Source organism: Chlorocebus sabaeus, chromosome 10, assembly GCF_047675955.1.
Source record: "Chlorocebus sabaeus isolate Y175 chromosome 10, mChlSab1.0.hap1, whole genome shotgun sequence".
In the NCBI taxonomy this organism is placed as follows: Eukaryota; Metazoa; Chordata; class Mammalia; order Primates; family Cercopithecidae; genus Chlorocebus; species Chlorocebus sabaeus.
The window spans coordinates 59203730-59218479 of record NC_132913.1 but is presented as its reverse complement, the minus strand read 5'-3'; the positions used below and the strand labels follow the sequence as shown (position 1 = coordinate 59218479).

Here is a 14750-nt window from a genome sequence, read left to right as displayed (position 1 = left end):
CTGAAAAAGTTGGTTGCATTGTTAATATTTTAGGAACTGCTACTTCTGCAGAAGAAAGTTATGACATATAGTATGAAGTAATCAGATTCCATCAAGCTCACCAACATGGTACTTCTAACCATAAGGAGTCTGCTAGTGTGAAGCCCCTTACAATGATAGCAGTAAACTGGCAGTGCATGGCATAAAACACAGGAGAAGGCTGGGTATGGCGGCTTAAGCCTGTAATCCCAAGCATTTTGTAAGGCCAAGGTGGGAAGATTGCTTGAGGCCGGGAGTTTGAGGCCAGTCTGGGCAGTATAGCAAGACCCCACCTCTACAAAAAATTAAAAATTAAAACAAAAAATTTTTTTAATGAGGGGAAATAAAACACACGGTAAAAAGGAGAAAGATACCTATGTAACAAACCTGCATGTTCTGCACATGTATCCCAGAACTTAAAATTAAAAAAAAAAAAAAGGGAGAGAGAGAAAGAAAAAGCAGTAAGCACAAGAGCCTGGATCCTCTTAGAACAGGTCAAAAATATTCCTAACATCTTTTAATCAAGGTATTATTATATATTACGCATACTAACACTGAATAATCATCTCCTAGTCCAATACTGATTATTTACTAGTTGTATGACTTTGGGCAAAACCTTTACAATATAACAAATCCCTCAAAATGTAAATAATAAAAAAGGGCCAAGTAAGTCAGTTCCAGTAATGAGAGGAGGTTTTAACCAAAAATATAGATGGGGTATGGGGTGGCAAAAGAGGTAAAGTCAGCAGTTAAAGTCAGTTTAAAGCTCTGAAAAAGTTGGTTTCATTGTTAATTCATTAGGAACTGCTACTTCTGCAGAAGGAAGTTATGACATACAGTATGAAGTAATATATTTCATTTTCCATACTTGTGTCTAACACAGTATTACCAACAGTATATCAGATATAATTTACTAAAACTTGCTGGATTTATAAGTGCAAAGGAAAGAGATTTTGCTATAAGAATTAACTTTCAATTTTATACATATGATTTAGTGACAAAATGGGATTTAATCTTTAAAAAAATCACCTCTGTGAAGTAACGCTTGATGAAGTTTCAATGCCCTTAAGGAATGCTCTGAAACAGAACAAGTCTAAAATAAAATTTTCTTAAGGCCCTCAAAGATTCATGTCCATCCCAGATGCAAAATACATTCATTCTATCCAGATATTCCTAAAAGCCTCAACCATTATAATATCAAGTCCAAAATCTCATCTAGATATAATCAGTTCAAAAGTCACACATCTCATCATCTAAATCAGCTATAGGTAAGACTCTGGCTATGATACATTGTAGGGCAAAATTCCTCTCCACCTATGAACCTGTGAAATTAGAAAACAGTATCACTTCCAAAAGACAATAGTAGGACAGGCATAGAACAGTTATAGAATCTCTCATTCCAGAAGAGAAAATGGAAGGAAAAAAGGAGCCACTGCTACCAAGCAATTTCAAAATTCAGCATGGCAAATTCCATTAGGTTTCAAGGCCTAAGAATAACTGTGCCCTGCAGCTCCACCCTCTGGACCCAAAGCTTTGCCCTCAGAGTCATTCTTCCGTTTTCTTTAAAGGTAGCACATGCTTGCAACTGAGCAGTTTTATTAGCCTGTTTCCTATCTGTGTAATTTGGAGAGTTCATACAGCCTTCCTTCATTTTTGTCCTGTCAGTCCAAGCTGCACTATAAAGTTTTAATTCTCAAAACCCTTGAGTCACCTGTGTACATCATGAGGGTTCATACCATTAGACAAGAGGGTCCTCCACAGATGTTCCCCAGATCTATATTCCCAGCTTTTTGCTGAGACAACTGAGGAGACCCATGAGTCACATGCCTAATCCCTTCAGCACTAGCAAAAGGTTATCCTGTCACACTCACGGCTTTCTCTCCAGAATACACTTCCCACTTTCCTGACAATGAATATGCTAACTAGTGTCTTCTGAAATCTGGATAGGCTAAGAATTTCCCAAATCATCAACTCCTGTATCCTTTTTGTTTAATAGTTCTTCCCTCAATTTCTCTCTTTCCTCACTTTAAGCAGCCAGAAATCAGGCCACACCTCCAATACTGTGCATAAAAACCTCCTCAGCTAAACATCCAAGTTCACTGCTTACAGTAAGTCCTCCTTTCCATATAATTGCAGGACATAACTCAGCTAGGCTTTCTGCCACTATAGAACAAGGATATCCTTTTCTCCAGTTGCCAAACACATGTTCCTCATTTTGTTCTAAGCCCTCACCAACCAGAGGCACTTCTCTTTTTGTTTGTTTGTTTTTTTTTTTTTTGGAGACAGGGTCTGCATCTGTCACTCAGGCTGGAGTGCAGTGGTACAATCTTAGCTCACTGCAAACTTCACCTCCTGTGCTTAAGCCAACTTCCCAGCTCAGGCTCCAGAGTAGCCAGAACTACAGGCACATACCACCACACCCAGCAAATCTGTGTGTGTATGTGTTTTGGTAGAGATGGAGTTTCACCATATTGCCCAGGCTGGCTTGAACTCCTGAGCTCACGTGATCTACCTGCCTTGGCCTCCCAAAGTGCTGGGATTACAGATGTGCCACCAGGCCTGGCCATTTTTTTTTTTGTAAGAGATAGGGTCTCACCGTCACCCAGGTTGGAGTGCAGTGGCATGATCATACTTACCTTACTGTAGCCTCAACCTACTGACCGCAAAGGATCCTTCTGCCTCAGTCTCCTCAGTAGAAGTGGCACTTTCTTTTTTTTTTTTTTTTTTTGAGACAGAGTCTCACTCTGTTGACCAGGCTGGAGTGCAGTGGTGCAATGTCAGCTCACTGCAACCTCTACCTCCTGGGTTCAAGCAATTCTCCCACCTTAGCCTCCGGAGTAGCTGGGATTACGGGATGCACCACTGCACCCAGCTAATTTTTGTATTTTTAGTAGAGACGGGGTTTCGCCATGTTGGCCAGGTTGGTCTCAAACTCCTGACCTCAGGTGATCTGCCCACCTCAGCCTCCCAAAGTGATAGGATTACAGGCGTGAGCCACCGTGCCCGGCCTTCTCTCTCTCTTTACCTTTATCCCCTTTAGGTCCACTCACTTTAAACAGTTTTATAATGTGATCAGCTTGAGCATCCATGTATTCCATTCATAAAGGAATATATTAGCAAAATTTGTGGGATTAGAAATGCAGCAAGAGAAACTTCAATAGATTCTACACTAAGTAAAAGTGGAAAATTTAGCTATTTCCCTCCATCTTCTTTGACTTATAGGAAATAAACACAATAAAAAACAAAAGTTGGCAAAAAAAATAAAACTCTGATCACAAAGGCAAAAATTTTTATGGGGAAGGTCCATGCAGGAAACAGAACACGATCATGATCACAGGGTTAACTGTAATGACAGGGCGGCAAATGCCTCCATAACTATAGACTGAGTATATGATTTTATTTAATTAATTTTTTTTTTGAGACACAGTTTCACTCTGTCACCCAGGCTGCAGTGCAGTGGTGTATTCTCAACTCACTGCAACCTCTGCCTCCTGGATTCAAGCAATTGTCGTGCCTTAGCCTCCCAAGTAGCTGAGATTACAAGTGCGTACCACCAAGCCCAACTAACTTTTGTATTTTTAGTAGAGACGGGGTTTCACCATGTTGGCCAGACTGGTCTCAAACTCCTGACCTCAGGTGATCCGCCCACCTTGGCCTCCCAAAGTGCTGGGATTATAGGTGTAAGCCACTGCACCCAGTCTGAGAATGTCATTTTAAAACTACCATGTAACAGATTCTCTCCTCCCTCAAACCTTAATTTTTTTTTTTTAGAGATGGGGTATTGTTCTGTTGCCCAAGCTGGAGTGCAGTGGTGTCATCATGGCTCACTGGCAGCCTCAAGCTCCTGGGCCCAAGTAATCCTCCCACCTTAGCCTCCCAAGTAGCTAAGGGTCTCACTGGGTTGTCCAGGCTGGTTTCCAACTCCTGGGCTGGAGATCCTCCCACTTCAGCCTCCAAAAGCATTGGGATTACAGGAACAAGCCACTGCGCCCAGCCCAAACCTTTAATTTTTAGAACCTATTTGTTTGTTTGTTTTGTTTTGTTTTTGAGACAGGGTCTAGCTCTGTCATTCAGGCTATAGTGCAGTGGCATGATCTCAGCCGACTGTAGCCTCTGCCTCCTGGGCTCAAGCCATCCTCCAACCTCAGCCTCCTGAGTAGCTGGGATTATAGATACATGTCACCACGCCCCACTAATTTTTGTGGTTTTTTTGAGAAATGGGGTCTCATTATGTTGGCCAGGCTGGTCCTGAACTCCTGAGATCAAAAGATCTGCCCCCCTCAGTCCCCCAAAGTGCTAGGGTTACAGGTGTGAGCCACTGCACCTGGCCTAAAACCTATTTTAAAATAAATTCAATTGGAAAACAGTTAAAAAAGCATTTCTGTTCTTACCTCTACACAGTCAAAGTTCTCATCAACTTTAGATGCATATTCAACACGGAACATTGTTGACAGGCTACCAGCAATATAGTATAACAGGATCTTCAGACCCTTGTAACCAAAAGCAGTTTCACTGAAATGGAAAAAATAGCAATAATGAGAATGAATTTCTGCAGTCATTAAAAAGTATTAACCCTACATATAAACAAGTTTAACTTCATGGGCAGTTTCAAGATTTTAAACTATATATTTTTTTTAAAAATCATCTACAATAAAATGTGCTTCAGTTTTCATCTAAAATAGAATAACTCAGGAATGTTGCCTAAGTCGGGAATGTTGTTTGAGTTAAATAAGTTAATACATGTAAACTACTTATAAAACTGGCACATTGTATAAGTACTCAATAAATGTCAGACATTTAATACTATTGCTACTGTTGCTGCTGCTGCTACTATTACCAGTATTAGAAGGCATTTCAAATGAGAGAAGTAGTGTTAAACTAGGAGCTGGCTAGGCAAGCAGCTACCAAGCCTTGGACCAGTCCCTCCAACTTACCGCTTACTGAATCACCAAAATCCAGAGCTGCAGCGATAGCACCTACCTGACCACAAGTAAACTGCTCTATGAACTCAACAGGCAGATATGGAACTGCTGCTAATTTTTCCACCCCTGCTCCCTGCCATCACATTTATGCTTAATATTCCTTTTTCCAGCTTAAAAGTCTTCTAAAAAGTGAACTCTAAATTATCCAGAATAGGTAAATCTATAGAGACAGAAAGTAGATTAGTGACTGCCTAAGACTAGGGGTCAGGGTAAAGGAAACTGACTATTAATGAATTCTAGGGTTTTTGATGGAAGTAATGGCAATGTTCCAAAATTGACTGTGTTTGCACAACTCTGAATACATTAAAAACCACTGATTTGTACACTTTAAGTAAATGAATTGCACAGTATATATCGCAATAAAGCTGTATTCTGATTTTTTTAGAAAGTGAATTGTGAAAGAAAAGTGTTTGAAAGGAGCAGTGTCATGCACTTTGGGAGGCTGAGGCGGGGGGGTATCACTTGAGGTCAGGAGTTCAAGACCTGCCTGCCAACACGGTGAAACCCCGTCTCTACTAAAAACACACACACACGCACACACCAAAAAAACGCTGGTGTGGTGGTGGTTGCCTGTAATCCCAGCTACTCAAGAGGCTGAGGCAAAAGAATAGATTGAACCCAGGAGGTGGAGATTGCAGTGAGCTGAGATTGCACCACTGCACTCCAGCCTGGGCAACAGAGCAAGACTCTGTCTCAAAAAATTAAAAAGAAGCACTATCTGTAAAACTAGATCTTATCCACTAAGATATTACTATACACATTTTTTAAAGTAGTAAAATGTAGAGAATAAAACAATGTCTCTTTAAAGATAGAACTCCAAAGAGAAAATATTATTTTTATAATAAAGTAAAACCTGTTTAAAATATAAAGGGCTGAAATTTTGGCATTAATTTATGTATTATAAGATATAATTACTAATATGTGAAAGCACATAAAATCCCTAATCTGTACATTAATAATGAAAAATTCACAAGAAATTCGTTGCAGGAAGAGACATTTGTTGACTTAAGAACACAATAAGGGCCTGGTGCAGTGGCTCACACCTATAATCCCAGCACTTTGGAAGGCCGAGGCAGGTGGGTCACCTGAGGTCAGAAGTTCAAGACCAGCCTGGCCAGCATGGCAAAACCCCATCTCTACTGAAAATAACAAAAATTAGCTGGGCATGGTGGCAGGCGCCTGTAATCCTAGTGACTCAGGAGGCTGAGGCAGGAGCATCACTTGAACCCAGGAGGTGCAGGTTGCAGTGAGCTGAGATTGCGCCATTCATTGCACTCCAGCCTGGGCAACAAGAGCAAAACTCCGTCTCAATACAAAACACACATTAAGGCTGGGCACAGTGGCTCATGCCTGTAATCCCAGCACTTTGGGAGGCCAAGGCAGGTGAATCACCTGAGGTCAGGAGTTCAAGACCAGCCTGGCCAACAGGGGGAAACCCTGTCTCTACTGAAAATACAAAAATTAGCTGGGTATGATGGCACATGTCTGTAGTCCCATTTACTTGAGAAGCTGAGGCAGGATAATCGCTTGAACCTGGGAGGCGGAGGGTACAGTGAGCTGAGATTGCACCACTGCATTCCAGCCTGGGCGACGGAGTGAGACTCCATCTCAAAAAAACAAGCAAACAACAACAACAAAAAGCCACACATTAAATATGGCTGGGTGCAGTGGCTCACGCCTGTAATCCTAGGACTTTGGGAGGCTGAAGTGGGCAGACTGTCTGAGCTCCAGAGTTTGGGACTAGCCTGGCCAACATGCCAAAATCCTGTCTCTACTAAAACTAGAAAAAAAAAAAAAATTAGCTGGGTGTGGTGGCGCAGGCCTGTAGTCCCAGCCACTTGGGAGGCTGAGACATGAGAATCGCTTGAACTGGGAGGCGGCAGAGGATGCAATGAGCCAAGAAGATCATGCCACTGCATTCCAGCCTGGGCAACAGAGCAAGGCTTCATCTCAAAAAACAAACACACAAAAAAACCCAAAACTCCCACACATTAAAGAAATATGTCAATGATGTTAAAATAATGCATGGGGGGAAAAAGACATGAAGGGAAATATTTAAATGTCCACTATGTCTAAATAACCCTTTCCTACTACAACAAACCAGGGGTTCCATGGGAGACTGACTACAGAACTAATAGGGAAAGTACAAGATGAATCTGGAAGCATCTTATTGTGCGAGAAAGTAAACTATCACCAAAATTATAAGGACATATCAGAAAGACTCAAAAATGTCTGAAAGGGTGGCCACTTGCCAAATCTGGGATAATCTGAGCATCAAAATTAGTAGCAGAAACAGACTGTACATAACCCACTGAATTTTAAAAGAATCCTTAGCCAGGTGCGGTGGTTCATGCATGTAATCCCAACACTTTGAGAAGCCAAGGCAGGAGGATCACTTGAGTCCAGGAGTTCAACACCAGCCTGGTCAACATAGGGAGATCCCCATCTCTTTTTAAAAAAAAACTTTTTTTCTGTTTTTTGAGACGGAGTCTCGCTCTGTTGCCCAGGCTGGTGTGCAGTGGTGCAATCTCAGTTCACTGCAACCTCTGCCTCCCAGGTTCAGGCAATTCTCCTGCCTCAGCCTCCCAAGTAGCCAGGACTACAGGCACATGCCACCACACCTGGCTAATTTTTTGTATTTTAGTAGAGCATGGTTTCACCATGTTGCCCAGGCTGGTTGCCAACTCCTGAGCTCTGGCAATCCTCCCGCCTCAGCCTCTCAAAGTTTTGGGATTATAGGTGTAAGCCACTGCACCCGGCCAAAACATTTTCAAAAATCAGTTGGGCATGGTGGTACCCATCTATGGTCCCAGCTCCTTAGGAGGCTGAGGTGGGAGGATCTGCTTGAGCCTGTGAGTTCAAGGCTGCAGTGAGCTGTGATCGCACCACTGCACTTCAGCCTGGGTGACAGAGCAAGATCTGTCTCAAGAAAACAAAAACAAAAACAAAATCCCTGAGTTTGATATAAATAAAGAAATAGGCCGGGCGCGGTGGCTCAAGCCTGTAATCCCAGCACTTTGGGAGGCCGAGACGGGTGGATCACGAGGTCAGGAGATCAAGACCATCCTGGCTAATACGGTGAAACCCCATCTCCACTAAAAAAAAATGCAAAAAACTAGCTGGGCGAGGTGGTGGGCGCCTGTAGTCTCAGCTACTCGGAGGCTGCGGCTGGAGAATGGTGTGAACCCGGGAGGCGGAGCTTGCAGTGAGCTGAGATCCGGCCACTGCACTCCAGCCTGGGCGACAGAGCGAGACTCCGTCTCAATAAATAAATAAATAAATAAATAAATAAATAAATAAATAAATAAAGGGAAGAAGAAGAGCTCTTTCTTATAGTAGCACGCCCAACTAATAAATGAAAAAAGTATGGAAGAGTTACAAAATCACCATTTTACAATCATCATAGTAAATGATTCAAGCAAGAATCATTAATGGATGCTAAAACTTCTGGGTGAAAGCTTGATGGAAAACAGGATATTTTCAGTCTCTCAGTATCTCCCTACAAACTACTTACAAATTACAAAGGAAAAAACATTAACTTTATAGTGGAAAAACCTGGCAGCCACCTCTAAACTAGGTGACCCAAGTTAACTTAACCAACAAGGGACAAAGTGATATCACGGACTTCCTGATTTGATACACTGAGGACACAATACCATTTCTGTAATGGCACAGCAAAAATATGCATTATCTGAGTTTAATCATAAATAAACCAATCAAATTAATCCAATATAACAGTTCTACAAAATTAGCCTATACCCTACAAAAATGTCTGTTAGGAAAAAAAAAATGCTGAGGATCTGTTTCAGATTAAAGAAGAATGAAGAAATATGACAACGAAATACAGTATGATTCTGTATTGGATCCAGGATTGGAGAAAATTGCTATAAAAGAATTACCAGAAATCAACTGACAAAATCCGAAACATGGACTGTATATTAGAAGATAGTACTGTATCAGGCCAGGCATGGTAGGTAGCTCATGCCTGTAATCCCAGCACTTTGGGAGGCCAAGGTGGGTGATCACTTGAGGTCAGGAGATTGAGACCAACCTGACCAAGATGGTGAAATCTTGTCTTTACTAAAAATACAAAAGTTAGCTGGATGTGGTGGTGGGCGTCTGTAAGCTCAGCTACTTGGGAGGCTGAGGCAGGAGAATCATCTGAACCCAGGAAGCAGAGGTTGCAGTGAGTTGAGATAGCACCACTGCACTCCAGCCTGGGCAATAATGCGAGACTCTATATCAACGTTAAATTTCCTGAACTTTTACAACTCTTCCATGATTATTAACTTTACTTTTAGGAAATACATACTGAAGAGAAATGAGGGGTAAAGGATCAGGATATATCTGCAACCTACTCTCAAATGGTTCAACAAGAAGAAGAAGAGACAATGATTAAAGCAAATGTAGCTAAATGGCAACTGGTGAATCCAGGTAAAAAAATATACAGAGATCACTGTACTATTCTTGCAACATTCTGCAAATGTGAAATGTTTTCAAAATTTTTTAAAAAGTAACTATTTCAATGATGTAATCAAAGTATAGGAAATTAAAGAGCAGTGTTAAATATACTGGGACATATCTTTATTTTGTTTTTGTTTTTTCTGATACAGTCTCGCTCTGTCGCACAAGCTGGAGTGCAGTGGTGCGATCTCGGCTCACTGCAATCTCTGCCTCCTGGGTTGAAGTGTTTCTCTTGCCTCAGCCTCCCGAGTAGCCGGGACTACAGGCGTGTGCCACCACGCCTGGCTAATTTTAGTATTTTTAATAGAGACGGGGTTTCGCCATGTTAGCCAGGCCGGTCTGGAACTCCTGACCTCAGGCAATCTGCCGACCTTGGCCTCCCACAGTGTTGGGATTACAGTCATGAGCCACTGCACCCGGCCTGGGACATCTCTTTAAAGTTCCTTCTAAAAAATAAACTGCAGGGCAGGTACAGTGGTTCATGTCTGTAGTTCCAGCTCTTTGGGAGGTGCAAGTGGAAGGATCACTTGAGTCCAGGAGTTCAAGACCAGCCTGGGCAATACAGGAAGACCCAATCTCTACAAAAAAAAAAAAAAAAAAAAAAAAAAACCAGGCATGGTGGTGTGTGCCTGTAGTCCCAGCTACTCAGAGGCTCAGGTGGGAGGACTGCTTATGCCCAGGAGGTTCAGGCTCAATGAGCTTTGATCACACTACTGCACTCCAGCCTGCATGACAGAGTGAGACCCTATCTCAAAAATAAATAAATAAATAAATAATAAACAAACTTCTCTCAACTGCTTATTTAATCACAGAACAACAACTTAAGCTTTCTATTACAGCTTTAGGGGAATACATGCTACTAGAAGTAATTTAGCAAAATGGTAGGCAGAAAAAAGTAGTAGTTATGATTATGGGCTCTGGAGTCAGATTGCCTAAAGTCTACACTCCAGCCATTTGTATGTTCATAAACAATTATCCAATTCCATCAGTACACAAAGTAGCAAATAATAATACCATCATTAATACTGTTGTGAGAATTAAATAATGCATTTATAGCACTAAATGGTAGGTATTAAAATGACCTGTGTCTCAATGTAAAAAAAACACCGTTATAACATATATTTTAAGATAAACCACATAAAAAATAAGAGTAAAGAAAATAAAATTTGATTTCCTCAAAGAAAAAGAATGAAATTTTTTTTTCCATACTAATTTGGCAAACATTTTACTAAGTTACTTACTCATCCCCAAAGAGTTGATGGGTATACTCAGGAAAGAAAGTTCTAATGTCATTTTCAAGATCTTCAGGAAAACGAACTGTTTAAAGGGACAAAAAATAGAGATATTAAAGATATTGAAGGTGACAGGTATTTCTATTTCATGAATTTCAGTATAACTAGGATACAGCCAACATTTTTCTTACTCAAAGTGTCACTTCTCCATTATGTGATTTATTTACACTGTATTCTCAAGAGACTAATGAACAATGAAAATTAAAATATTACTTTGAGTGCTTACTTATTCTAAGAATTAGAAGGCGAGGTATGACAGAGGCACCTGATTTATTTTTATTTTTCCATGTTTATGCACAATGCAAAGAGTAAAGGAAAAACAAAAAGACACTTTGAGATAAGAAAAGTTACAGCAAATGAAAACAGGATGCTGTAAGAAACATTCTGATAATAACAATAACCTGAGTTTGATGAAGTCATTCTTTTTGACTACTAGATGACATTTATGTTGTTCTCATGTTTGTTTTTTGCTATTAAAAAGTAATACTGTGATGACATCTTTATATACATCCTGCTGTACTTTTACACAGGGGAAATTCCTGGCAGTAAAAAACTAGGGGGAGAGTACCAAAATATTTGTATAAATATTGCTAAAGTGGCCAAGTGCAGTGGCTCATGCCTGTAATCCCAGCACTTTGGGAGGCCAAGGCAGGCGGATCACCTGAGGTCAGGAGTTTGCACCCAGCCTGGCTGACATGGTGAAACCGTCTCTACTAAAAATACAAAAATTAGGCCAGGCACAGTGGCTCATGCCTGTAATCCCAACACATTGGGAGGCCGAGGTGGGCAGATTACCTGAGGTTAGGAGTTCAATACCAGCCTGGCCAACATGGTGAAACCCCGTCTCTACTAAAAATACAAAAATTAGCCGGGCATGGTGGCACACACCTGTAATCCCAGCTACTTGGGAGGTTGAGGCAGAAGAACTGCTTGACCCCAGGAGGTGGAGGTTGCAGTGAGCCGAGATCCTGCCACTGCACTCCAGCCTGGCCAATAGAGTGAGACCTTCTCTCTCTCTTAAAAAAAAAAAAAAAAAAAAAAAAATTGGCTGGCTGTGGTGGCGCATGCCTGTAGACCCAGCTACTTGGGGGGCTGAGGCAGGAGAATCGCTTAAATCCAGGAGGTAGAGATTGCGGTGAGCCAAGATCATGCCGCTGCACTCCAGCCTGGGCGACAGAGACTGTCTCAAAAAAAAAAAAAAAAAAATTATATATATAGCTAAAGTGCCCTATAAAAATACTGTAACAGTTTATATACCCACAAGCAGTTTATATACCCATAGTTTGTAAACTCCTTTGTTCCCTACATCCTTGAAAGCACTCTGCTGTACTCAAGGATACTCTGTACCCTCAACTTTAATTTCTATCAATCTAAGATGGAATGGGTATCCTTTTGTTATTTTTATTTGTATTTGCTGTGAGTACTGAAATACTGGACATTTTCCTGATAAAATTTATCTTACGAAGAAAATTTTATTCATTAAAAAATTCTTTTTTTTTTTTTTTTTTTGAGACGGAGTCTCACTCTGTCACCCAGGCTGGAGTCAGCTCACTGCAAGCTCTGCCTCCCGGGTTCACGCTATTCTCCTGCCTCAGCCTCCCGAGTAGCTGGGACCACAGGTGCCCGCCACCTCGCCCAGCTAGTTTTTTGTATTTTTTAGTAGAGACGGAGTTTCACCGTGTTAGCCAGGATGGTCTCCATCTCCTGACCTCGTGATCCGCCCACCTCAGCCTCCCAAAGTGCTGGGATTACAGGCTTGAGCCACCGCGCAGGGCCGAACAATTCTTAAGCAATTGAAGAATGAAAAGATAAATTGCAGGGCTGGGCGCAGTGGCTCACACCTGTAATCCCAGCACTTTGGGAGGCTGAGGCAGGCGGACCACTTGAGGTCAGGAGTTCAAGACCAGCCTAACCAACATGGTGAAACCCCATCTCTACTAAAATATAAAAATTAGCCAGGCATGGTGGTGGGTCCCTATAATCCCAACTACTCTGGAGGCTGAAGCATGAGAATCGCTTGAGCCTGGGAGGAGGAGGTTGCATTGAGCTGAGATTGCACCACTGCACTCTAGCCTGGGCGACCAAGAGAGACTCTGTCTCGGGGGGTGGGCGGGGGGTAGATAAATTGTAGATGAAAAATTTCTAACACTGTCCTCACAGACCAGGTCATTCCCTGCATGCCAAAGTATCACCAGCAGATTACTAATTTACAGAAGAAAAGGTATATTTTCACTGTAGAGATCTGGTAGTCACCTGCTTTCCAAATGATCTAACTTAGCATCATTCATTGTGGGACAGAACATTATGTGCCTCCTGATTCAATGCAGTATGAAGTACAGTCATCCTTCAGTATACTCAAGAGACTGGCTCCAGGACCCCTGACTGCACCAAAATCCACGATACTCAAGTCCTGTAGTTCTGTCTGGTGTCCCAAACACTATATTTTCTATCTGCATTTGATAGGAAAAAAAAATCCATGTGTAAGTGGACCCACACAAAGCAGTGTTGTTCAAGGACCAACTGTATGCTGCATCACCCATGAAGTTTTCTCGCCAAAATTTTTTATTTTAAATCTAATCAAGCTTTTTACCTTCCAATTTGCCAGAAATACAGAGGATAGAGGAGGAAGTTAAACTAACATCAAAAGGAAATACACAAATCCAGAATGTAGATTTACCTAATAGTTCTGTGCAATGACTTTACTCTCCCAAATAAATTAATGTCATGTAGGGGAAAAGTTGCATGTGGACGGAAAGGGACTGCTCTGCATTAAAAGAGATTATTTAAGAAACATTATGACCAAATGCAGTACATAATCCCTTACTGGATCCTTAAGTAATTTTTTTTAATTTTTTTTGAGACAGGGTCTCCTTGTCACCCAGGCTGGAGTGCAGTGGCACAATCACAGCTCACTGCAACCTTGAACTCCTGGGCTCAAAAGATCTTCCAGCCTCAGCCTTTCACATAGCTGAGACTACAAGCGCAAACCACCATGAACAACTAATTTTTTAAAGTTTTTATAGAGATGGGGGTCTTACTTTGTTGCCCAGGCTCGTATCCAATTTCTGGGCTCAAGCCATCCTCCCACTTCAGCCTCCCAAAGTGCTGGAATTATAGGTGTGAGCCACTATGCCTGGCCTAATTTTTTTAAAAGCTATTAAAGTGTTTTGATGGCAACTAGGGAAACCAGAAATTACACAGTATTGAAAAAAATTACCATTAATTTTCTTAAGTGTGATAACAGTATTATGGGCATATACATATGAATGTCCATATATTAGGAGATACACTATAGGAAAGTGTCGTGATGTTTAGATACCTCCTGTCAAATAATTCAGCAAAAATACACACACACTAAAGCAAATATGGCAAAATGTTAACTGTTGAATCTAGGTGTTAAATATACAGGAGTATTGTTTTATTCTCTCAATTGTTTTGTGTTTAAAATTTTTCATAACAAAATTTAAAGAAAAAAAAGAAGTCTAGGCAAATGCAGCCAAATGTTAAGATTTGAAAAAGCAGAGTGATGGGATCACAGACATTGCTTAGTTTCCTTTTTTTTTTTTTTTTTTGAGACAGATTCTCTCTCTGTCGCCCAAGCGGGAGTGCAATGGCTTGATCTTGGCTTACTGCAACCTCCTCCACCTCCCGGGTTCAAGCGATTTTCTTGCCTCAGCCTCCTGAGTAGCTGGGATTACAGGCACCCACCACCCAAAAATTAGTGCCCAGCTAATTTTTGCATTTTTAGTAGAGACGGGGTTTCGCCATGTTGGCCAGGCTGGTTTCAAACTCCTGACCTCAGGTGATCCGCCCGCCTCAGCCTCCCAAAGTGCTGCGATTACAGGCAGAGTCACCATGCCCAGCCAGCACTGTATTTTTTTTATGCCTGTAATCGTTAAAAAAAATAGTCAAGTATGTCCAGACTCATTAACCTAAAAATTCACAACTACTACATCTCTAGTGTTTGAAAATGTTTGGAAATATCTAGAAATTC

The 14750-nt window shown here is 41.4% G+C and overlaps 1 protein-coding gene across 1 annotated transcript in view; it reads right to left on the bottom strand.

The window, feature by feature from the left end:
* Positions 1-14750, bottom strand: part of HAT1 (histone acetyltransferase 1) — a 68998-nt gene that overhangs the window by 32429 nt on the left and 21819 nt on the right. The window contains exons 3-4 of the mRNA XM_007965359.3: positions 10706-10781; positions 4410-4530 (exon numbers count right to left, since the gene is read on the bottom strand). Coding sequence (XP_007963550.1) covers positions 4410-4530; positions 10706-10781 — 197 coding nt within the window. The remainder of the gene's footprint in view (positions 1-4409; positions 4531-10705; positions 10782-14750) is intronic.